Here is a 24,748-nt window from a genome sequence, read left to right on the forward strand (position 1 = left end):
TGTGCCACCACCACCCAGCAAGATGTAAGAATCTTATGCCTATCTTCTGTTATGTGTGTATGCGTTTACTTTTTTCCAGGGATACCTGCCTGTCTCGGCTGGTGCTGGAACACAGACGATGCTCTGGCATTTGTTTCCCAGAGAGGGCCTCTGCTTATTTGGACCATCTCAGGACCAGACAGTGGAGTGTCTGTACACAAAGAAGCTCATAGTTTTGTGTCCGATATCTGTGTATTTAGATGGAACACTCAGAAGAAGGGAAAAGTTGTGTTTGGTCATATTGATGGAAGCATATCATTTTTTCAGCCTGGTAAGTATTTAATTATCTTGATCTGGTCTATTTTTCATAGCAAATCTACTTTCTTATTCATATTTATGTATTAGTCTGAGAATGAACAACTTGAAAAAAGAAAGGTTCATTTTGGCTAAGTTTGGCTCACCTTATTGGAGGTTCCAGTCTCTGACTAATTATCCTCATTGCTTTCAGCCTGGGTGAGCATACTACCACTTAGAACCTATACCAGGAAAATCTTTTTATCGTTGGATGTGAAAAGAGAAAAGAAAGGGAAGTTAATCCCATTATTCTCTAAAACCTCCCAGTACAACCTGCGTTTTTAAAATGTTTTCTTTTATTTTTGAGATTATAATGTAATTGCGTTATCCATACCCTCCCACATAATCTTTTTCCTGCCCAAATTTTACCCTGGGTACTAGGGATCCAAATCTGGTTCTATGTTTACATGGCAAGTTAGTGTCTAAGGCCATCTCTCCTTAGAGATTAAAACCTATTTTTATCTTCATATGCAAAGTAGATAAAGCTAAATAAACAAAATCTCACAACCACTTTCTGTAAGTATATAGGTAAAAATCTAAATAAAATACTACCTATTTAAGATAAGCAGTTTATTTTGAAAACAACATGTTTTTGTGAGTTTAATCAAAACTGAAATAGTAAGATATTAAATTCACTTTGTAAGTAAATAGTTTATGTAGCTAAGGGATATTAACTTGTTTTTACTTTCATGTTCTGATTTGTTGAAAAGACCCTGTAATTATAAAGCTGGCACAAGAGTGATTGCATAGTTGGGTTTTTGTTGTTGTTTTGTTTTTGATGTGTGTGTTTCTGTGTGGTTGAGTACATGTCTGTGTAAGTGAACTTGCAAGTGTAGGTGTGTGTATGCGTGTGTGTGTTGTGTGTACTGTGTGTGTGCGTGCATGCATGCATGTGTATGTTTGCATGTGCACATTTGTGTGCAAGTGCATGTGCACGTATGTCTGCGTCTAAGCCAGAGAAGAATTCAGGCATCACTCCTCAATAATGTCATCTCCTTAACTCTTGAGACAAACTGTCACATTGGCATGGAATTTGCCTGTAGAGCTACAATAGCTGACCAACAAGCTTCAGGAATCTGCTTGTCTCCAATTCCAGAGTACTGGGACTATAACGTGTACCCTCATGCCCAGCATTTTTATCTCAGCTCTGAGGATTGAATGCAAATCCTTATACTTTCAAGGCAAGCAGTGAGCTGTCTTCCCATGCTCCATAGTCGTGTACTTCTAAACAAGCACAGTCTCTGAAGTATATAATTCTTCAGACTAAAAAAAAAAATCTTTCATATTTGCAGTTTAATTGTGTCATTTGCTATCTTTTGAGAATAAGGCGACTGACTGGTTCAGAGGAGTTTTCCTGTGGTTCATCAGCGAAAGATCTTTTTACCAGTGTTAGTTATATACTTACAAAAGCAAACATTATTTCTCATAATTCTTTGTATTTGTAATTTCACTTATTTATTTTTTTATTCTTGAATTTCTTGCTTTAATGCTCTGATTTGAATTATGAGGACTAATGATGATGGTTAGGAAGGGAATTAACTGTCAATACTGATCATGCTGTTTATAACGCAGCCTACTGTGATCAGCTCTTTAATGAGCTACTCACATAATGATTTCCCAATCTCTGTGAACCAATATTGAACACTCCATTTTATAACCAGAGAAGCTTAGGCATCAAAGACTGTGTCTTGTTCAGGAGAGCAAAGCTAGTCAGTAAAGAACCTGAGTGTAGACCTAGGCAATCCACTCCGAAGTTACTGTTTTTACTTTCAAAAAATATTGTACTGATATTTTTTATTCCACAACTACTTCCCCATCCGTCCTGTCATGAGAAAGTGAAATTTTTTCTGACTAGATAAGCACATCTTTTTCTTTCAGGTTTTAAGTAATAAATATGTGAAATACATAAAGCTCTCAAAAGTATCAAAACAAAACCATTAACCCTGCCTTGCATCATCAGGGCACACAATTCTGCTGTTCACACGTCATTGATGCCTTCCGAAGTCTCAGAGACTGGAGACATATGGTAGAAAGCATCAGTGAAACAATGATTTTGAAGCACTTTGAAACAATATTTTGTTTATGGAATAGGTAGTAAACATCAGAAGCACATTCTGAGACCTGAGAGTCTTGACGGAACAGATGAAGAGGACCCAGTGACAGCCCTGGAGTGGGACCCACTGTCCACTGACTATCTCCTGGTGGCCAATTTGCACCATGGCATTCGTCTGCTGGATTCCGAGTCACTTTATTGCATCACAACATTCAGTTTTCCCACCACAGCGGTGTCTGTGCAGTGCCTAGCCTGGGTCCCCAGTGCTCCAGGCATGTTTATAACCGGAGGTAATAAACCCATATTCCTGAAAGTTTCGAATGTGTGAATATTCACTAACTGAATTAGATAAATTGTATTTTGTTAGTTGACTTCTTAAAACTTCTTAATTAACATCATAAATACTCAATATCTAAGTGTCTGGTTTATAAAATGCGTCATTGACATGATTAAAGTAAAATTAAAGCACCACATTTCTTGCATGTGGAATTATATTGTGATATTGTGTGTGTGTGTTTGCGCGCGCGCGTGCATGCACGCACACGCACATGTACCTGTGTCTATATGTGCATAAACAACAACTATTTGGATTTCAGGTGTGGGGAGATAACGAAGATACTGATTGGAAAATAATCAAATTTCCTGATAGGATCCCGATTAGCCTCACTAATTTTAACAGATTATCACCAGATATGTTAAGGCAGTGAAGTCTTTTCAATCAAATTTAAAAATGAAAGTAGTAGATAGTTCCTGCCTGAGCAAGGCTATCAAGGTGAGTAATGAAATCTGAGAAGGCAGAAGAATTTAGGAGTAGCCATAATAGTGTGACATCTAGCTATTGCCATTAACTAAGGCTCAGAGAGAGAGAGAGAGAGAGAGAGAGAGAGAGAGAGAGAGAGAGAGAGAGAGAGAGAGAGAAGAGGGGAGAGAGAGAAAATCATTCCATGAGGGTTACATTTACTTGACATAAAATAATATTATTTTTCACTTTTCAATTAAGTGGTCTGTGGGATTCTATACTTGTTTTACTTTTGCAATTTTAATTTAAATAAAGAATAGATGGGGGCTGTAGTGACGGCTCAGAGGTTAAGAGCACTGGCTGCTTTTCCAGGGAGGTCCTGAGTTCAATTCCCAGCAACCACATGGTAGCTTACCACCATCTGTAATGAGATCTGCTACCCTCTTCTGGCCTGTAGGCAGACATGCAGACAGAATTTTGTATACACAATAAATAAATAGATCTTTTTTTAAAAAAAAATAAAAGAATAGATGAATTCCTGATTTATATATCTTAGCAAACTTTAATAAGCTTATGAGATTTTATGAATAATAGATAAGAAAAATTTAAATATATTTATTACTATTAAGATGAACTTCACTTACCACAAAATTCACCTGTTTCGACCACAACTCAGTGGTTTCTAGTCTATTCTCAAGGATGTATGGCCATTCTCTCAATCCAGAGTGTTTATTTTTTTCCCAACAAAACCTGTACCCCCTAATAACCAAGTCCGACTGTTCCTCTCTATACCCTGAAAACCACACATGCATATAAACAGACAATCTACTCTCTGCCTCTGAGTTTGCCTATTTGGGGCTTTTCAGACAATCATTCCAAATGTGGTCTTTTGTGTTTGCTTCTTTAACATAATACAGTATTTCCAAGATTCATCTGTTCTGAGCATAGATCGGTATTTTACTCCTTTCTGCATAATATCCCATTTTGTCATTGGTATCTATTTGCTCTGTAGGTAATTATGAATATTACTGTTATTATGAGCATTAGTATAGAACTGTTTTGTGAACTTATAATTCCGTTAACTTATAAACACTGGTAAAATTGCTGGGTAATAAGGTGATATTATATATGTGTGATTGCTTGAGACATGGGCAGACTATTCTCCATGCCAGGTATTAAGGAGAGGTTTGGAGGGGACAGCAGTTCTCTAATTGATTTTTGAGCATGTTTGATTTATTTTACTGAAACCAGATAATAAGCAGTTGATGGATATTTTAATATAGAAGGAATGCTTATTGTTAGAAGTGGACAAATTTCTTTGCTTGACCACTTCCTAGAGTCAGTGTTGTCAATGGAGATTGACTGTGATCATCCTATCTGACCTTCACAGTGGAACGTACAGGGAAAGAGGTTTCTAACCCCGTGACAGAGTGTAATGGAATAAAAAATAAACATGTCCCAAATTTGAAACTGGAGCAGGCTATCAACCATTTCTTTGATTGAATCATTAATATTTCAGTGATATCAGGGACTGCTGCTGGACGTCTTGTTGTTACTTCTAGTACTGGATATTTTATTATCAAACAAATATATTGACATTTGCATTTCTGATGATCTGATTAGATTCTCAAGTGGGTGTTTTGCGCATTTGGAATGTTTCAAGAACAACACCTATTGATAATTTTAAATTAAAGAAAACGGGATTTCATTGCTTACATGTAGTTAATTCTCCTCCAAAGAAGAAATGTAAGTAAAAATATAGAAGTTTTACTCTTTCACAATATCATATTTCTGCACATAAAGTGATATCACAATATTAATGTATCATATTTTATACTGCTGAAAAACACTTTAAAGAATTATCTTTGAAAATATCCATGCTAATTTTCAGTCATACTGATTTATCTGTATTTGTATACACTTCTTTAACATAATCAAGTTTTATGTTCATATTTCCATATTTTTGCTGATTCTGAGGAATTAGAAATTGTGCTCATTGATAGATATGAATTTAGAAGAAAGCGGAAAGTTGAAATACAAATTAAGTCCTGTTATTTCATTCTAGAGAAAAATGATTGTTACCGTTCCTTCCTATTTTAGTTTCAGTCCGGTCTGAAAACAAAAATCATTATACATCTTCAACAAGTGAAGCCCTTTCGCCCCCGAATGTGACACAGAATCAAGCATTCTCTCTTCCTCCCGGTCATGTGGTGTGCTGTTTCCTGGATGGTGGAGTTGGGCTTTACGACATGGGAGCCAGGAAGTGGGATTTTCTTAGGGAATTGGTATGTCTTCAGTTTTCCCTTCTGTTAGTCGCAATGTTTATTTTCTGTAGATTTGTGATATTTATACACCTGTGATTCAGTATTGCTAAACATTATGTTGTAGGTAATAATGTGCTGATGTTTTTGTTGTTAAAACAGCTTAGAAAATAATGCAGAATAACAACAACAGCAAAAAGCTGGGGCTGTAGCCCATTGGTACACGGTTTGTCTTGTATTTGAGACATGGTTTAGTCTCTAGCTCCACAGAAGAGGAAGGAAGGAAAGAGCGGGCAGCAGTATATTATTGAAAGAAAAATGAGTGGCGTGTGCTCTTGGCTGCCAGGAAGCAGAGATAGTGTGGGAGGAACGAAAGATATACACCCTAAACAGGGCCCCCAAGACCTACATCTGTTCATGAGGCTGTACCTCCTGAAATTTCTATCACTTCTGAATAATACCAACAAGTCAGTCTGTTGACGAGGCCCTACTCTCAGGCATCACTTACCATTTGGGAGGCCTCCTTCTGGTTGCTGCCTCACTGGGCATCAAATCCTTCAAAACAAGGCTTTGAAATAAAGAAAAAAATCTATTTTTTCCTCTTGGACATATCCTTTTGGCACAAATAAACAAGAAATATTTGATTTTACCATGTGAGGTTTCAGGTTTCCAAAGCTGAAATTTGAAAGCTCAGCCACAAGAAAAATATCTTAAGTATAAATAGTGGAAATTATCTCCCTATGTATGTTCTTGTCATTGTACGTGAGTAAATTTTACTTTGTATTGTGCTTAATTAATAAGGGGTTCCTCCATATGTGATTTTTTTAAAAAAAATAATGAATTCTAGGGCCATGTGGAAACTATATTTGACTGCAAATTCAAACCTGATGATCCAAATCTTTTAGCAACAGCTTCATATGATGGCACTGTAAAAGTCTGGGATATAAACACCTTAACAGCCCTGTATACGTCTCCTGGTAATGAAGGGGTCATATTTGCTCTTTCATGGGCTCCAGGTAAGACTTCCTTTATTAAAATTCAGAATGAAGTCAAGTGACTTTCCTGATTTTATTCAAATTTATCTTCTTCATCCAGATTTAATCCAAGTGGCTGTAAGAGGCAAATTAATAGCAACTTATTATTATTATTATTATTATTATTTATTACATCTGTGAGATGTAAGCCTGTAACACAGCTCATCCGCCAAAGAACTTTGATTCCTGGGCTATTACAATGACAGCCACATAGAAAACTTACAGTAATAATAGATGATTTGAATATTATCTAATTTTGGCTGTATTTGTAGAGCTCTGCCTTTAAAGATTAATTGATTTTGCATGATAAATTTTTTTCTGAAAATTTTCCTGTGATTCAGATTTGTGAAAATAAAAACTTCTAGGCAGTGGTTTCATTTCTGTGTATTTTTTAAATTTTTTCTTAAAAAGAAGTATTGTTTGTATTTTCAACTGAATTTTTAATTTTATCACCTTACAAATATATTTTCCTAATTAATAAAATATTACTTGATAAGAAATATGCATAGTAAACTAATTATACATTCAGGTAATACTTAGGAGCAACTGATAACTTGGCAGATTAGGCCTATAGTACTTGGCTTGATAATAGAGCCATTCCTGTCTTTTCAACTTCTATTATGGATTTTTATTGGTCTCAATTGTTATCAGATATTTGTCCCAAAAATTTAGTAGGAGGTATAGACTAAATAAAATGACCATGAAACTATTGAAGTTATATAGCCAATATATTCATTTATTTGGTCTCTTTCATAGTTGACCCATTGATGAAATTTTTATACTTATACTTTGCAAAATTTCCATTGTAAATATTGTCAACTATGGGTCCAATTTGGTGGCTGTTTGGGTAACAGAGTTTGTTGCCAAGCCCAGGGGCCCGAGTTGAATCTCCTGGTACCCGCACTGTAGACTGGGAGAACCAATTCCCGCAAACCTCCCTTCAAGTTCCAAAGCATGCAAGTGCCCCTCTCCACAGAAATAAAAAAAAATTATCAACTATAATTCTTAAATTTAAAGTCTTACATTTTTAGAATTTTGTTTGGTTTGGTTTGGTTTTATTTTTGGTTTTTTTGTTTTGTTTTGTTTTGTTTTTTTCAAGACAGGACTTCTCTGTTTGGCTTTGGAGCCTGTCCTTGAACTTGCTCTGGAAACCAGACTGTCCTCGAACTCAGAGACATCCACCTATCTCTGCCTCCTGAGCACTGAGGTTAAAGGCATGTGCTGCAACCACTTAATCAGAGATTACGTTATAAGAGAGTATCACTTTGGTACAAAATATGAAATGTGTAATCTCTGACCACTTGTGTCCTAAGGTGATTCCAATTGCATTGCGGGTGCGACTTCCCGAAATGGTGCTTTTATTTGGGATGTTCAAAAGGGCAAAGTGATACAGCGATTTAATGAGGTAAGATAACGTGCTGCTGTCGAATCGCATTATGTCTGACGACACACCATGTAAATGTGTCATCTCAGCGAGAAACACTATATGGTATGTATGCTTTCCCAACTAGAAGAAACTACGAGGAACTACTGCTGATCCCGGATGAATTTGAGAACTACAACTGAATTTAGAAAAAAATTATCTCAAATTGCACATAGATTCCAAAGAATTTTAAGTTATACTTTTTAACAAAATCTAAGCAAATATTAAATAATGGGTAGAAGACTAACTTAGAATTCCTAAAATATTACCTGTTGTTGTGACATTTTCTATAAAATCACATTTTCTATAAAATTTGAAATCTGCTCACACATCCAAAACAGAATTCCAATTAAGTTCAGCCTGTGAACCTTTGGGATTTATGGTGGTTATGTAAAGAGCAAGTATCACTCAAAATGGGTATACCACTGAGAAGTTTCCTCCTCTAACTTCGCTCACCCTGTAGAAATTTCACCAAAGACCCTTCCCTAGTCCATTGACCCCCCCCGCCATGTATACTCTAGTAGGCTCTAAGACATATGCATCTGAGACAGGAGTGAGGAGGACTTAGTCACTTCTTCTAGGAGGAAGTATTAACAACATCATTAACATTAGTGTAGACCTGACCATCTCTGAATTATATGTACTTTGTTTCCAGACATATGAACCAAAGTAGGTCAACAAAAATGTCTTATGATGGCAACGGCCTGACTGAAGAAATAGCTTTACTACAAGACGTGGTTCTGTTAGCAGTATCTCTTGATATAGACTCAATTTATTGGCATTACCCTGTTTCTTCACATACAAAATGATGATGTTGGACTCTACAATGGCTTTGACCTCTGTACAAATTCTATTATTCCATGACAAGCTCCTGTTAGTAGGACTGAGAAGCAAAGCTCCACACTGAGATGTCTCTTCACAGATAATCTGCTACCAGTCAGGTTGAAACAAATTGACATCTCTGAAGTATGATTTCAGCATAGATTTAAGTGTGGTAATTACGGAAGAAAGAGACATATATTTAGGGAAAGTACAATATTCTTCATATCCTAGGTGAGGTTTCTCTGAGAGAATGTCATATCTACATGCCTTAACAATACCCATATGGATGATTTTGGTGAATTCTGAAGTGACACTGTTCAGAGAGGTTCTCAATATTTTTTAAAGGAAATCATAGGATGTTTTCTGGGATCCACTGGAAAGGATCACATGCCTGAAAGGCAGAAATATAGATCACAATGTAACCAGAACCTCTCTATGGCCTTCGTCTAAGCTTTCTGAAGGTCTTGTGTTTAAGTAGGCTTTATGTCTTTCTTAAAGTCTATAGAACAGATAGTTTTCCGAAGAGGTGTTTACTCGTATAGATAATCATCAGGTCTGTTGAAATTATTGCTTAATTTAAACAAAGAAAGTTTAATTACAATCTGGGAATGGGTTGGTTGCAGCTTTTATTTCCTCCTCAAACAGCTGATAAGAGATATACATTCCATGTGCCTTAAAAGTTCTTGTTGTGTGAACTGTGTCCTTCCCAGTCCTAGACGTTTTCCAGTTATCTTACTGAAAATAAGGGTTTGAAGCTAGAGCAACATACTGCCATTATAAATCATACTGACATTATACCTTAGACATTAGTTGTGGTATAGCTTATCATCATGCTTTATACATTATCTGTGTTTGAATGCAAGAAGGTGAATATCAGCAATCATATGATGAACTTCACAGGGACTGATAGTCAATCCTATGGATGGCCAAAGAGGACAACTTCAACTTGTAACTTGGTATACCACAAAAACAAGAGCCTACTTTATGCTTACTAAACCTATTTTTAAGAGTGGTCACTCCTTTATATATTCTTAAAATATATACTGAGGTTCTGAGGAGGGCCTGGTGAAACCACCAAGCTAGACCACTCGATGAGGAGAAAGAAAGATTTATTGGGAAATTCAAACTGTCGGACTATCTTCCAGAAGACAAAGAGATTATCAAAAATGCAAGGAGAGCCTTTCCAGATGATAGAAGACAGGTGGTATGGAGGAGGGAGCCTGTAAGCTGGAACAGCCTAGGAGACAGAGTCGTAGGAGTGGGCCAGAATGGCCTGGGCGCAGTGGCTTGGGAGGTGGTTGTAGGACTTTGACCTGCTGTGGACTTGTTTGAGCTAATAGGGAGCTAGAGTTCCCATTGCAGGTTGTAGTCAGCTGCAGAGGCAGATAAGGAAAGCAATGGCTTCTCCTAACAAACCGACGCCCACTTTGTGAGATTCCCAGGAATGCTGACTTTAAGGAGCTATCCTGCTTATCCAATCAGAGTCCAGCCTGAGCTGAGCCTACACTGTCATTCAGGACATGGCCAGCAGTCCATGGGGGGCCTAGTTTGAACCTAAAACTGAGGAGACGTCTTTTTTGCTTGCCACAAAAGTGGAGAACATGGGTTTGTGCATGTGCATGAAAAATGGTATACTTGTCATGGCACACATGCACATATATGAACATACACATATCATGCACACCACACACACAAATAAATATATATTCAGATTTCTATCATTGACCTTAATATCTATGTTGGTATCACCTAGAATAAGTTACTAATAAAAATTATTCCTCAAAATAACTAAAGTTTTAAAAGGGGATAATTAATTTTTACTGACAACTGTTTTATGTTTTTTTCAAGCATGGGAAAAATGGAATATTCTATATTGCCTGGAGTCATAAAGATTCTAAACGAATAGCAACTTGCAGCGGTGATGGTTTTTGGTAAGTACTATATCTGATAGTATGAAGCTAATCTGTCTAGAAAGGACACCTTAGGCCATCTCAGTTGTGCATTTTGTGTGTACAATGAACCATTATAAATTTTATTTAAATCCCCACATAAACACATGCTGTATTAGTGTGATATATCATTGCTAATGAAAAATACAGTACAAATCCTTTTCAAAATACAAAATGAGCAAAATATAGAGTTTGGTTTTTTTTGAAAAGGTCTTTTAAGGCTTAGGCTGGCCTTCAACTCTCTCTGTAGCTGAGGATGACCTTGAACTTTTGATCCTTCTGCTTCTACCTTCCAAGTTTGGGATTATGTGTGCACCACCATGGCTGGCAGAGAAATAGCCTTCTAAATGAAAACATTAAACTGAAAAAATGAACTGCCTTTTGAATACTCAATTTCACAGAAAATTTAAGCAACACTAATATAGATACTCCTAGCTGTACAGATTCCACTATTTATAAAAGGATGGAAGCTGTGTGTCAAGGACCGGCCTCAACAAAATCACCTCTTGCCAGGGTGGGGGCATAGGAATTCTGGAAATATAAATAAAGAATATGAAGAGGTATAAAAAAATAACAGGACAAAAACCATAGAAACTATCAGGAGAGCATTCTAGTGACTGAAATCCTGAAATCACCTGCACTTATTTTTTCACAGTGTATTATACCCAGTGTAAGTAGGGGGAGACAACAAAAGACTTTATTAACTTGATACAAAGAATAACTCACACAGTCAATCACTTTATCATTCTGAGACAGCAAATCACTAGCATTCTATAGTCTAGGTAGCAAAGGTGTTCTAGGTCTTGTATGCTGAAGGCAGCCCTTCCCTAAGTGATCTTGTAGTTAGAAAAGAAGGAACAGAAGTACATTTGCATATCCTGACCACCTGTCAGGATGGCAGGGACTTACTAGAATGAGCTATTTTAATATTAACAGAACCAAGCAATTGCATGCATCCTGAGTTGGGAAGTGCAACTACACTTGTCCATCATTTGAGTAACTTCCAAACTCTCTGACCCTCAGACAAGATGTAATGGGCCCACATTTCTCAGTTTCCACACTGTTGAAAATAGGGATTTGACAGTAAAGCAAAAATTCCCTCCCCTGGAGCTGATTCCACTATGTTTCAGACATACATGCTTTCTTACTTCTTACAAGTCCCAGAAAAAAGTGAATTTCCAAGTGAAAACCCATACAGAAATAATTACCATGTTTTAAGTCCATGCTACCTTGTATTAGGAATGAAGTCATCATTGAGGGTTGCTCATTGAGGGTGGGGAAACTTGTCTTCATTAGATTTTGCTGTACTACCAATGTTTTTCACCCTCATTTAGAAAATTAAAACTGGAAGAAAAAGAACAAAGGTAAACAAAAGCATGCTTAACAAGCCACCATTAGTGGCTTTCCTCCTTAAAAAGTGAGTTGGTAATTGGTATTTACTAAAATCTAAAAGACATGCTTAAGATTTTTAAAACTAAAGAATCCACAATTAACTTCACCATGCATCTTCAGGACATTATTTAGCTTCATTTGTGAGCATCAGTCACCTCCAATGTGCAGACACCTACAAAGTTTTGAAAAGCCTAATGCAGTTCAAAAGCATCTTCCACTTTAGCTTCTTTGTCAAAAGTCAGGTGTTCATAGGTGTGTGGATTAATATCCGGGTCTTCAATTTGACTCCATTGGTCAACGTCTCTGTTTTTTTGTCAATACCAAGTTGTTTTCCTTGCTGTGGTTCTATGATAGAACTTGATATCATGGATGGTGATGCTTCCAGGAGTTCCTTTATTGTAGAGGATTGTTTTGGCTGTCCTGGGTTTTTGTTTTTCCATATGAAGTTGAGTATTGTTCTTTCAAGGTCTGTGAAGAATTGTGTTGGGAATTTGGTGGGGATTGCATTGAACCTATAGATTGCCTTCGGTAAGATTGCCATTTTTATTATGTTGATCCTATCTTTCCAAGAGCATGGGAGATCTTTTCATTTTCTGATATCTTCTTCAATTTCTTTCTTCAAAGACTTAAATTTCTTGTCAAACAGGTCTTTCACTTCTTTGGTTAGTGTTACCCCAAGATATATTATGTTGTTTCTGGCTATTGTAAAGGGTGATGTTTCTCTCATTTTTTTTCTCAGCTTCTTTATCTTTTTTATATTGAAGGGCTACTGATTTTTTATTTTAGTTAATCTTGTATCCTGTCAAATTACTGAAGGTACTTATCAGTTGTAGGAGTTCCCTGGTAGAATTTTTGGGGTCACTTATGTATATTAATATTATATCATCTGTAAATTACAAAAGTTTGATGTCTTCCTTTCCAATTTATATGCCCTTGGTCTCCTTGTTGTCTTATTGCTCTAGCTAAATCTTCAAGAACCCTAAGAGAAACATATATAGATCCACCAAGGAAGTCAGAATAGACAAGATCTCTATTGGGAGATAGAGACAAAATTGGGAGTATAGGGGTAGGGGGAGAAAAGAAGGTGGAAAGAGAGGAGGAGAGGAGAAAAGGAGGGGAGAGGAGAAATTGAGGGAAAGAGATAGTCAAGATGGGGAAGGACAGAGACAGAGAACAAGGAAAGAGTTATTTTGATTAAGGGAGCCGTTATGGGGCTAGCAAGAATCTGGCACTAGAAAAATTCCCAGAAATCCACAAGGAGGACTCCAACTAAAGATCCTAAGCAATAGAGAAGAGGGTGGCAAAACTGGCCTTGCCCTGTAGTTGGACTGATGACTATCTTAAATGTCACCATACAACCTTCATCCAGCACCTGATAGAGACTGGGCTAGAGACCTGCAGTGGAGTACTGGACCGAGATCACAAAGTCTAGTGGAAGAGTGGAGGGAGTGAGAATATGGACAAAGAGGTCAACATCATGATGGGGACACTCACTGAAAGAGCTTACCTGAGCTAATGTGAGCTCACCAACTCTAGCCAAACAGAGAAGGAACTAGAATAGGACCAAGTTAGACCCTCTGAATGTGGGTGACAGTTGTATGGCTAGAGCAGACTTCAGGGCCGCTGGTAGTGGCACCAAGACTTGTCCCTGCTGCTTGTACTGGCTTTTTGGAACCCATTTTCTTTGGATGGATTCCTTACTTAGCCTGTAAGTATATACACTGTAGTGTATACACTAGGGAAGGCCTTGGTCCTTCCTCAGAGCAATGTGCCTTGCCCTCTCTGGGGAGTGAGTGAAGAGTGGATTGGGGGAGATGAGGGTAATAGGAGGAGGGGAGGGAATGGGAACTGGGATTGGTATGTAAAATGAAAAAGGGGTTTATTCTCTTTAAAAATTTAATAAAATAAAAGCAACTTCCAAAGAGATTAATCTCCAGGGGAATCAATAGCACTTGTATTGTGACAATAATAAAATAAGATAACAGAGATTATTTCCTGTTATCAGATTATAAAGGACACTTTTCTGTGTTAAGAATCTCTGAATTTAAGTTACATTACTGAATATACACCAGGGAAAATACTGTAATGTAAGGTTTGGCCTTGGTGAAATAGTGCATTGAATGAACTTTGTGAATGTGCAAGCAAAATAAATTTTGAGCACTTAAATTTCAAGCTAAAATCTAATATATATGTTATAGCACAGCTGGTAGTACTTGAAATTATATTTTTCTATAATTAAGAAATCTTTCCAACCAAATAGCTTCTGAGTCAGTTATCACCTATAATTTGATCTAAATGGATGATGGTAATTCATATTATGTGAAGTAGATTTGTAATTCATTTCATTATTTGTATGTGTGTGTGTGTATGTATGTGTGTTGTTATGCCTAGATCCATGAAGTCCCCCAATAACCAACAAGAAGACTGAGTCCCACATGTAAAAGCAAAGAGCCTTTATTTTATACAAGTTTGCAAACTCGGTCTCTCTTTGTGTCCAATGTATTGGAATAATGGGAGAGTCCCGAGCTCAGTGTGAGCTTGGGTTTTTATAGTAGTAATGGTGGGGGGTAAGGGATTTCTAAGGTTCAGGACCCCTGATTGGCTGACATTTGTCTAGGGGTGTCCTGGTGAGTGTGTGCTGGAAGATGATCCTATCTACATAGTTTGGAATATTAGGATTTTCCTTTGGATGGTCTGTTCTTTGGTGGTGCTTGGGTAATCTCAGTTTGTGGTCCTTCCTGCAACCAGGTATTATCTCAGGGTAAACTACTGAGACTCAGGCCTCTGTTATCTTGGCTGAGTCCTACACTGGCAGGTGATAATGGTGGGAAGAGCTTCCTTTGGGTGGTCTGCTTCTATTAAGCTTTTTATGGTTGACTCGTGTGTGTGTGTGTGTGTGTGTGTGTGTGTGTGTGCTTCTGGGTCTCTCTGTATAGCCTTCACTGATCTGGACCTTTTTATATACACCAGGTTAGCCTTGCACTCATAGACGTCCATATCCCTCTGTCTCCTGTGCCCCCACACCTAGCACCTCTTTTTCCTTTAAATGTTCTTTGCAATTTCAGAGATGGCTTTTATCTTAGAATACTGACCTTTGAAAGTGGCAATTATGACTTTGTTTACCTAATTTTAGTATCATCCGAACAATTGATGGTAAACTTCTACACAAGTACAAACACCCAGCTGCAGTGTTCGGTTGTGATTGGAGTCAAAACAACAAGTAAGTTCTTTTTTCCTAAATAATGATTGTATTTGAGAGACTGGAAACAGAACTTTAAAGCTACTTCTGTAGATAATACCTATTCTCCTTGGATATTACTTTCTTTTTCTGGCAGATGAGGAGCACCGTAACTGCCCATTCGTTTTGGCTCTTTGTAGTCCGTGGTTCTTTCTTTTTTTTTCTTCCTGTTCTTCTTCTTCTTCTTCTTCTTCTTCTTCTTCTTCTTCTTCTTCTTCTTCTTCTTCTTCTTCTTCTTCTTCTTCTTCTTCTTCTTCTTCTTCTTCTTCTTCTTCTTCTCTTCTCCTTCTCCTTCTCCTTCTCCTTCTCCTTCTCCTTCTCCTTCTCCTTCTCTCTCTCTCTCTCTCCCTCTCTCTCTTTCTTTCTTCACTTTACATACCAAACACAGTTACCCCTCTCACTCCTCCTCCTGCTCCTCCCCGCCTCCCCACATCACCCATTCCTAAGAGTGTGTAAAAGCTACAACGGGGAAGCAACTAAGCCTGGCGTATCAAATTGAGGCATGACCAAGCCCCTCTCCTCAGCATCAAGGCTAAACAAGGCATCCCACCATAGAGATTGGGTTCATGCCAACTCATGCACCAGGGATAAATCCTGGTTCTGCATGTGGCTCCACAAAGAGACAAAACACAACTGTCACCCACATTCAGAAGGCCTCATTTGGTCCCATACAGGCTCCCCAACTGTCAGTCCAGAGTCCATGAGCTCCCACTAGCTTGGATTGTTCAGCTGTCCCTGTGGGATTCCCTATCGTGATCTTGAACCTCCTTACTCATATAATTGCCCCTCCCTCTTTTCGACTGGACTCCAGGAGCTTGGTCCAGAGTTTGGCTGCAGAATGGTATCTGCTTTCATCAGGTATTACATGGAGGTTCTCTGATGACAATTAAGGTAGTCACATCTGATGATAAGGGAAGGTCAGTTTAGGTACCCTCTCCACTATTGCTAGTATTCTTAGCTGGGGTCATCATTGTGGATTTCCCTACCACCCTGATGCTTTCTTATATGAATTAAGAATACGATTTACCATCTTCAAAATCATTTTATGATACCGTGGAGAAAAACACACTGCTAATAAAACTAATAAAAATTAGAAGTTAGCCTATTCAATGTGTGACTTAGACAAACATGGTTCTTTTTCTAATTTCTTTAAGCATCTAAGCAGTTCTGCATTGACTTTCTACCACCCCCAGCACGGTAGACAGCCTTTCTATTGTATAATTTTCCAAGATGTAGCACTGCAGTGGGTGGATTTGAAAGACAGGCTTGCATGAGAACTACTTATCCTGTAAAAATCAGCTTCCATTTAAAATTAAATACAAGTAAAATTCCAGTAAAATTGGACCTCCAACTGACTGCATTTCAAATAATTTTGCTTAAAAGCTTCTTTTATAGGGCATAAGTAGTGTGTTTTAAATGGAAGCTATCTTTAGATATTGTCAAAAACACCATGAATTCTCTTATGCTTCCCTGTACTAAATATGAAAAACGTAATTAAATATTAAACACATGCTTCCTGAATCAAATTATATACAATACAAAATAATGGATCTGTGTTCCTTCCAGTAGGTATGCTTAAGTCAATAACAGAATTTATTAGCATATAACTAGCCAATATACAAAATTAGCTGATGACCAGGCTGGCATTCCCCCACATTTCTTGTCTTGAAGACTAACAATCATTGACAACATGTGAGGCCCTAGAGCTTCTAACCCCAGTACAAAGAACAAAAAGAAGCACAGAGCTGCACACACATTTCTTCTGGGTAAATTCCTGAATATTATCCCACTGATTGTAGGACAAAAATGCAAGCTCCCTTTTTAAGCATAAAGAAATGCATTAATTCTTGGAAGACAATCAGTATTGTATAGCAATGTTTTAGATATAGATGAAAGATCCAGTCTCCTCCTGGTCTTCTTCCTTAGAAAGAAATGGAAGCCAGAAGACCCTCAAATACTCTCTTTAGGAGAAGCATTTTATTTTTATTTCATTTCTACACAAAATTTGTTAGCAAGATGTGGAGTCGGGAGGGGTAGATCCTGGGAGAAGGAGGGAGGTTGAGTAAGTGGGAAATATAACAAAAGACATTGTATACATATATAAAAATTTCAATTAGGAATAAAAATAAAAATTTAAAAATTAGCTTTTGCACTGAGAATCAGGTAGATATTATCTGTGTTCAAACTTAGGTGGCCTATTCCACAAAAAGAAAAAAAAGGTCTATTGTGTATCATAATAACTGGGTGAGCAGTAAGTAAACAAATCTCATCACTCACCATGTGGGACCATCGTAAGACAAAATAGATGAGAAAGCACTGCTTGAGCAGCGTAAGACATTTAAGCCTGAGATGCTGAAAGTCAACTTAGTGTCTATAATAAAGGAAGCACAAAATCAGCCAATGAAAAATGAACACTGAGAACGAAACTACACAACTATTCAGTTTCTACAAATAAGCAGCTGTGTAATTATAGCTAATATATTTTATATCAAGGAAGCAAGAAGAACATCTTTAGTAATTAGAACTTTGACATACTTTAAAAAGTGTTAGTGGTAGTTAATCTTTGATTGTCATATTTTAACATCCCATGGGTGGCATTTCAGAGACATGATAGCCACGGGCTGTGAGGACAAAAACGTCCGGATCTTCTATGTAGCCACTAGCTCTAACCAGCCACTGAAGGTGTTTAGTGGGCACACAGCACGAGTCTTCCATGTTAAGTGGTCTCCTCTGAGGGAAGGAATTCTCTGCAGTGGTTCTGATGACGGGTATGTATTTTTGGATTCTAATACTCTTATACTTTAAATCATAAACTTACAGTTTCCCAGATATGCATATGTTGTAATAACAATTTATGGAGAGATATGAAATAAGCACTTAACATGTAGACAACTAATAAGGAGTCAGAGTAAGCTCTGAAAAATAAATTAAATCCTATCCTGTTCCCACTGCCTCTATATTCTTGATTTTAATTGTCTTATTTATTTTCCTCAATGTGAATGCTCATTTCTAGTTTATAATCAAGAATATTCATAGAAAATGATTATAAAATTAAAAAGATCTGAAATAAATATTTATAAATTGAGATAATTTATAACATGTTTATGTTTAATGTAGAAAACATTTGTATTCTCATCAAAACTGGAATAAAAACTGACTATAAAATTTAGCTTAAAGCAAAACATTGGAAATGAGAACGGTTTTACACTTTCTTCTATTGTTTTTCTTTCACTTTTGAGATTATAATTTGTTTAATCACTATTTGAAGATAAACTTACATTAACAATAATCTTACTTTGTACAAATTAAAGTCGTAGTGCATAGTACCTCCAGATTCTTACTGGATAGCTGAGAATTTTCACCTTTGCTTTTTTGGATTAAATTCCAACTAACTTGGAGAAATCACTTGTAGTATGACTTCTAGTATGATTATTGTATGAAGTTGCTTGTACTTTTATTCATCAGACTATTCCAGTCTCTCAGCATAGAGTTCAATATAAATTGTATTCTGCATGGAAAATTGTGTCATCTTATAATTTTCTTAAATTTAATCTGTAAAGATGTCCTATTTTCATTTTAATTACAATTTTAAGCCTTTACTAAATTCAGGTTGTTTACTTCCATGTAGTAATTACCATTAGCATGGATGACAATTATACATTTCTAATGCGTCTTTAACTTTTAAACACTGTCCTGGGTAACCTAGCTAGTCTTTTTAGAGCTGCACTGGGTCATACTAATTCCTTTCTTATTCATATAAATTCTGAAATATTATCTTTTCTTCTTTTGATTAAAATTTTTATATAATGTATTTTGATCATTTTCCTTCCCCTTTCCCAGGTCCTCCTTTATGTTCCCTTTCTTCTTCTCTCTCCCCAAACAAAAATAAAAACAAAATAAAAATCAAAACAAACTGATAAAAATAATAACAAAAAATTGTTTTTAAAAATTCTAAAACACTGTATTTGGTATCCATGATAAATTACCAGTAAAATGAAAAACTATGTTAGAATAGACAACTCTAATATATTCACTTATGTCACTGTAAAGAGAAAATTCACAAGTCTTGTACATAAAATGCTTTTAAAATTTTTATTGCTCTACACACATAGGTGCTTTGCTTGCATCTGTGCATTTTGTACATGTTTACTGCCCAAGGAGGCCAGAAGAGGGCATTCAATCACCTGGAACTAGAGTTGTGCATGGCTATGAGCCACCTTGTGAGTGCTGAGAATTGAAACCATATCTTCTGGAAGCGTATCTATTGCTCTTGGCCTACCAACCTTCTCTCCTATCCCATAAAATTCTTTTGAAATATGTTAAGAAGTAAGCATTGTGTTCTAATAAGACAATGTTAATATTTGGCATAAATTATAATGTAGACATAAAACTGTCTTTCAGCTCTATTCGAATCTGGGATTATACTCAAGATGCTTGTATAAACATTCTCAATGGACACACTGCTCCTGTAAGGGGATTAATGTGGAATACAGAGATTCCGTACCTACTAATATCTGGAAGCTGGGACTATACTATCAAAGTATGGGATACTCGAGATGGAGTTTGCCTAGACACTGTGTATGATCATGGTGCAGATGTATATGGTAATTTTTCCATGTATTTATTATTTTGTTGTAACTATGATGCTTATTTTTTGAGCAATGCAGTATTTTTCAATAAGTCACAGCATTTCATCTTGAAATGATATTATTTCACATTGGAGAAAGCACAGCTATTTTTTAATTAAACTATTAGAATCGCAAAAAAATGGCCAAAGAAGACGTTACAGATTATTAAGATGACACTCAATAGCATGTGAAGCTCATGCTGCAGGAATGTTTCTATGTACATACATAGTATGTGCAAATATATGTACACTTGCAGGTGGGATTTTGTCACTTCCCTTGTCAGAGGAAATTACAGAATATGAAATTAATAATAGCATAGATACAACTTATCTACTGTATTAGTTAGGGTTTCTATTGCTGCAACAAAACACCATGACCAAAATGCAAGTCAGGAAGGAAAGGGTTTATTTGGCTTACACTTCAGCATTGCTGTTCATCACGGAAGTCAGGACAGGACCTCAAACCAGGAAGGAGTTCAGAGGCAGGAGCTGAGGCAAGGTTATGAAGGGGAGCTGCTTACTAGCTTGCTTCTCGTTGCTTCTTCAGTCTACTAGGATACTTTCATAGTATCCAAGACCAGCAGCCCAGGCACGGTACTTCGCACCATGGCCTGGGCTCTCCCAAATTGGTCACTAAATGAGAAAATGCCTTACAGGTGGATCTCATCGAAGCATTTCCTCAACTGAGGCTTCTTTCTCTGACGATTCTAGTATGTGTCAAGTTGGACACACAAAATGAGCCAGTCCATCTGTCCATTACTTTATTTGGAGTTATTGCAGGCAATGTTTTTTTCTTGAATATTACGATTGTTCGTACAACTAAGCTTAAAATAGAAAGCAAATTACCCATTTGTATTGGAGAAAGTAGGCAGATGAAGAGTTAAAAACATGCTCTAAGCAAGGCAGATGAAATCCTTGCCTTCACAACCATTTGCTTTCCCTAGTATCTTTCTAGTTAAAGCAGTCAGTAACTTCTGAGAAAGGGAAAATCATGTTTTCTCCAGGGATGAATATTCAGTAGGTCATCTGATCTCAAGTGGCTAACCCTAAATACATGTATATATGAACAACACTAGATAAGATCAGCAGGCGATGTGTATATACAAACACACATATGTTCATATAAAACAACAATAATTATAGAAGATACATCTGAGTCTGAGAAGTAAGAAGTGGGGGGAGTAGAATGTTCTAGTACTCATTCATGAAATTCCATATACATAATAAATATTTTAATAAAATATAAAATATAATCCTTTTTCTGATGTCTACACTTAAATGCTTTGAGCTTTTCATTTTTGAAATTAGAAGGTTCATTTATTCATCTGTTAATTCATAGGTTTCATAGGCCCAAATAGAATTTCTGTGTACTTACTGCTTAACCAAGTGAAATGTTGCTTTCTCATAACCTCACATTTCTAACTATATTTATAGGATATAATAACCAATGTATTACCTTCCTTTATTCATTAAATGCAAGTAGAAGGTTGGCTCAGAGGAAGAGCCTTTGATTTGCTCACATTTAATCATAACTTCAGTTCTGTCATAGTTTAATGAAAGCATGCATATATTTTTAAAGCAATTTTCTAGGTTTACTTTGTTAAAGCAGGCTTTTTTTTTTCTCCCATCAGGTTTAACTTGCCATCCAAGTCGTCCCTTCACTATGGCTTCCTGCTCCCGTGATTCTACCGTGAGACTCTGGTCATTAATACCTTTAATCACCCCTTTACAAATAAATATTCTGGCAGACAGAACTTGGGAAGAAATTATCGGGAACACTGGTATTGAATATGTGCATGCACTTGATTTTATCTTTAAGTAATGTTTTCTAAGAAAAATTTCCTCACTGAATGGTGTTTTTTCCTCAGACAATGCTATCAAACAAGGCACCCCTCCTCTACTGTGTGGGAAAGTGTCAAGAGACGTTAAACAAGAAGCAGAAAAACTAACGTGTAACCCTCACGTGAAAAAACTAAGATTGTTTTCAGAATGTCTATCAGTAAGTATTATAGAAATTATAAGTGGACATTGTCTCTTTAGGCAGAATAAGTCACCACAATGAGAATAGGTCTTATCTTTAAACTGTAGCCTGCTTGCATGAACCATTGCAGCTCAGTATTTTAATATGATCTGTACAATATTAGAGGGTGGGGCTAAAACCAAAAGAAAAAAAATAAGAACGTGTACTGAGTTTTCTGTTAACTTTTTATTCACTGTACGATGTAATGCCTCTGAGGGCTAGAACACTGTGAGGATTTTTCTTGTGTGCGGATTTCTCTTTGATTGTCCCATAATTCCTTCCAGCCTCCAGGGGGCAGTGACAATTTGTGGAACCTGGTGGCCGTGATTAAAGGACAAGATGACAGCCTGCTTCCTCAGAACTACTGCAAAGGGATGATGCATTCGAAACACCTGGTTAAATTTAAAACAGTACGTGATCACACAAGCATGGTATACTCCCACCAAAGATTCCCTCTTCTACCATTGAAGCAAGAAAGTGGTTGGTAGACTGAGATAAACACTGAGAAGGCAAAATTAGTGCGACCAGTGAAAATACAAATTATTTGAGAATACGGTAGCCACAGTTTGTAGAGATTAAATTCCATGAGTCTTCAAGTTGAGTTAGGACTCTATGAAAAGTCTTATCTTTACTCTGTTACCTCGGGTGGTCATAGCTTAGCTGATGGACTCATGTCACTGTTAGCTACAGTGAGAAAATACACTGTATGCTGAGAAAATACACACCATTGACAACAACAAAATCTGCCCTGGAAGCTAAAACAACAACAAGAACAAAGCAAGAGCTTCTACATTTTTAATGAAGAGCAGTGATTCAGGCAGCAAGGAAATCACACCAGGAATCAGATTTGATGGTTCCCTGCATAAAGAGAGAATTCTTAAGTCACAAGCAAATTATCTGATAACTGTTTTAGAAAAACAGGTCTACAATATAGGAGCCGAACCGACCCAGTAATTTTCACTCTCATTGGAAAGCATTTCTGTATGTCTAAACAGTTGCGTCTCACTACGTTCGGCCTCTGGGATTCTAGATAACCCACACTGGGAGGGAGTAAGGAAAGTGGGATGCACCGCATCCAGAGTGTTTACTCCACGAACTGCTCAAAACAGTGTAAAGACAATCATATTTTACAGATTAAAAATATCACTTTAAAATATTTAATTTCCATATTAAATGTTCTTAAAGTATCTGTTCTCATACTCATTCATCTATTTATAATCTTTTCTTTAGTCTGAAGCCCAAGAACTCACAACAATCAAAGTATCTAAATTCGGTGGAGGTATTGGCGCACCTACTAAGGAGAAGAAGCTGAAGGAAGCTGCTGAAATACACCTGAGATTAGGGCAGATTCAGAGATACTGTGAACTCATGGTGGAGCTCGGAGAGGTAATGTGCGATTAAAGGAAGAGTGCTGTGTCTAACACAATACCCCACGTACTAGGTACACAACTAATTCCATAGAGAAGTTCACTTTGCCCTATATAATTACTTCCTCAAGCTGGTGTCAGGTTGTATCCTAGGGAGTTAACAAAGTGAGGCCTCCAGGCTAGCACAACAGTCCCACACCAGACCTACAAAAGCATGAAATTTGGTATGCACTTCAACCATCTGTGCTTGATTTTGTAAGCCCTTGTGGCTCTTGTCATCTGTGCTGAAGTGTGAGAGTTACTCCAGGACCGTTTGGACGTGTCTGTGTTGGCTGATAGGCTTCGAGTATCATCTCCTCCACTTGGCACAGCCAGATCCTACCCTGGCTGAAAGAGGAATGCTTTAACGGGTGCGTTTAAACCGCGACAGGGTCTGTTACAATTTCTAAAGGAGACCTAAGCAACAAAGCACATTTTTTTTTTCAGAAAAGCTTAGAGTGAATGTGTACAAATAGAATTTAGAATACAGGCTTTCTTGGACAGGTGGGCACTGGATGAAACAGAGCATGAGGATAGAAGAGGCAAGGGATTCTACTCTCGGGCCTGGGTACTGATTACCTGGTCATGAAGGCTCATTAGTCTTTTACCTTTTTTTCCAAATGTATTTAAGATCAGGAAAAAATCTACTCTCTACTCCAACAAAACAAATGAAAGGGTGGATTGGATACAATACTTTATGACTCTTTAAGAACCTTGTAACATTTTTATTGCAAAGTATGGTGTGAAGAACACATACATAGGGCCTGGAGGGAGCTCAGTGGTTTGGAGTACTTGCTGCTCTTCCAGAGGGCCAGAGTTTGGTTCCTGGAATGCTCACAAACACCCATGCGTCCAGCTCCAGGGATTCTGACATCTTCTCCTGGCCTCTATAGACACCCACACTCATGTGACCTGCACTCGCATAGATACATACATACATATATCCCTAAATAAAAATAAAAATCAACCTAAAACGAAGCAATACACAATATAAGTAAAATCAAAGTGTAGCAAAATGTAATTTAACCTATCTTTTTATAACTTTTGACATAAGTATAGATAAAAAATGAATTGCAGAATGACCTAAAATAATAAAATATCCTCATTAACACACACTTAAAAGTATTTAAAAGTAATAAAATCATTTATTTTTCATATTGTGACTGCTTGATTAAATGTTACAATGTCAACAGAGCCCTGTATAGCCAGGGTGTCAAGTGAATACGTCAGTTTTGGGAGAACAGTGCATTCTTCATTGATGTTTGTTTGTATTTGAGTATATGAAGTTTTTAAATTCCCTTTTTTGCCTTTTTAGTTGTTTGTTTATTTGTCTTTTGAGGCAGGGTTTTTCTGTGGAGCTTTGGAGTCTTTCCTGGAACTCCCTCTGTAGACCAGGCTGGCCTCGAACTCACAGAGATCCATCTGCCTTTGCCTCCCTAGTGCTGGGGTCA

At 37.1% G+C, this 24,748-nt stretch overlaps 1 protein-coding gene across 1 annotated transcript in view; it reads left to right on the plus strand.

Annotated features, from left to right (window-relative positions):
- Positions 1-24,748, plus strand: part of Wdr17 (WD repeat domain 17) — an 80,208-nt gene that overhangs the window by 33,346 nt on the left and 22,114 nt on the right. Inside the window, exons 5-18 of the mRNA XM_048455767.3 lie at positions 80-310; positions 2,425-2,676; positions 4,749-4,871; positions 5,226-5,410; positions 6,234-6,402; positions 7,734-7,825; positions 10,514-10,596; positions 15,140-15,226; positions 17,848-18,012; positions 19,646-19,848; positions 21,503-21,652; positions 21,740-21,870; positions 22,176-22,301; positions 23,122-23,277. Coding sequence (XP_048311724.3) covers positions 80-310; positions 2,425-2,676; positions 4,749-4,871; positions 5,226-5,410; positions 6,234-6,402; positions 7,734-7,825; positions 10,514-10,596; positions 15,140-15,226; positions 17,848-18,012; positions 19,646-19,848; positions 21,503-21,652; positions 21,740-21,870; positions 22,176-22,301; positions 23,122-23,277 — 2,153 coding nt within the window. The remainder of the gene's footprint in view (positions 1-79; positions 311-2,424; positions 2,677-4,748; positions 4,872-5,225; positions 5,411-6,233; positions 6,403-7,733; positions 7,826-10,513; positions 10,597-15,139; positions 15,227-17,847; positions 18,013-19,645; positions 19,849-21,502; positions 21,653-21,739; positions 21,871-22,175; positions 22,302-23,121; positions 23,278-24,748) is intronic.

This window comes from Myodes glareolus, chromosome 23 (assembly GCF_982192425.1).
Source record: "Myodes glareolus chromosome 23, mMyoGla1.1, whole genome shotgun sequence".
NCBI classification, from domain to species: domain Eukaryota; kingdom Metazoa; phylum Chordata; class Mammalia; order Rodentia; family Cricetidae; genus Myodes; species Myodes glareolus.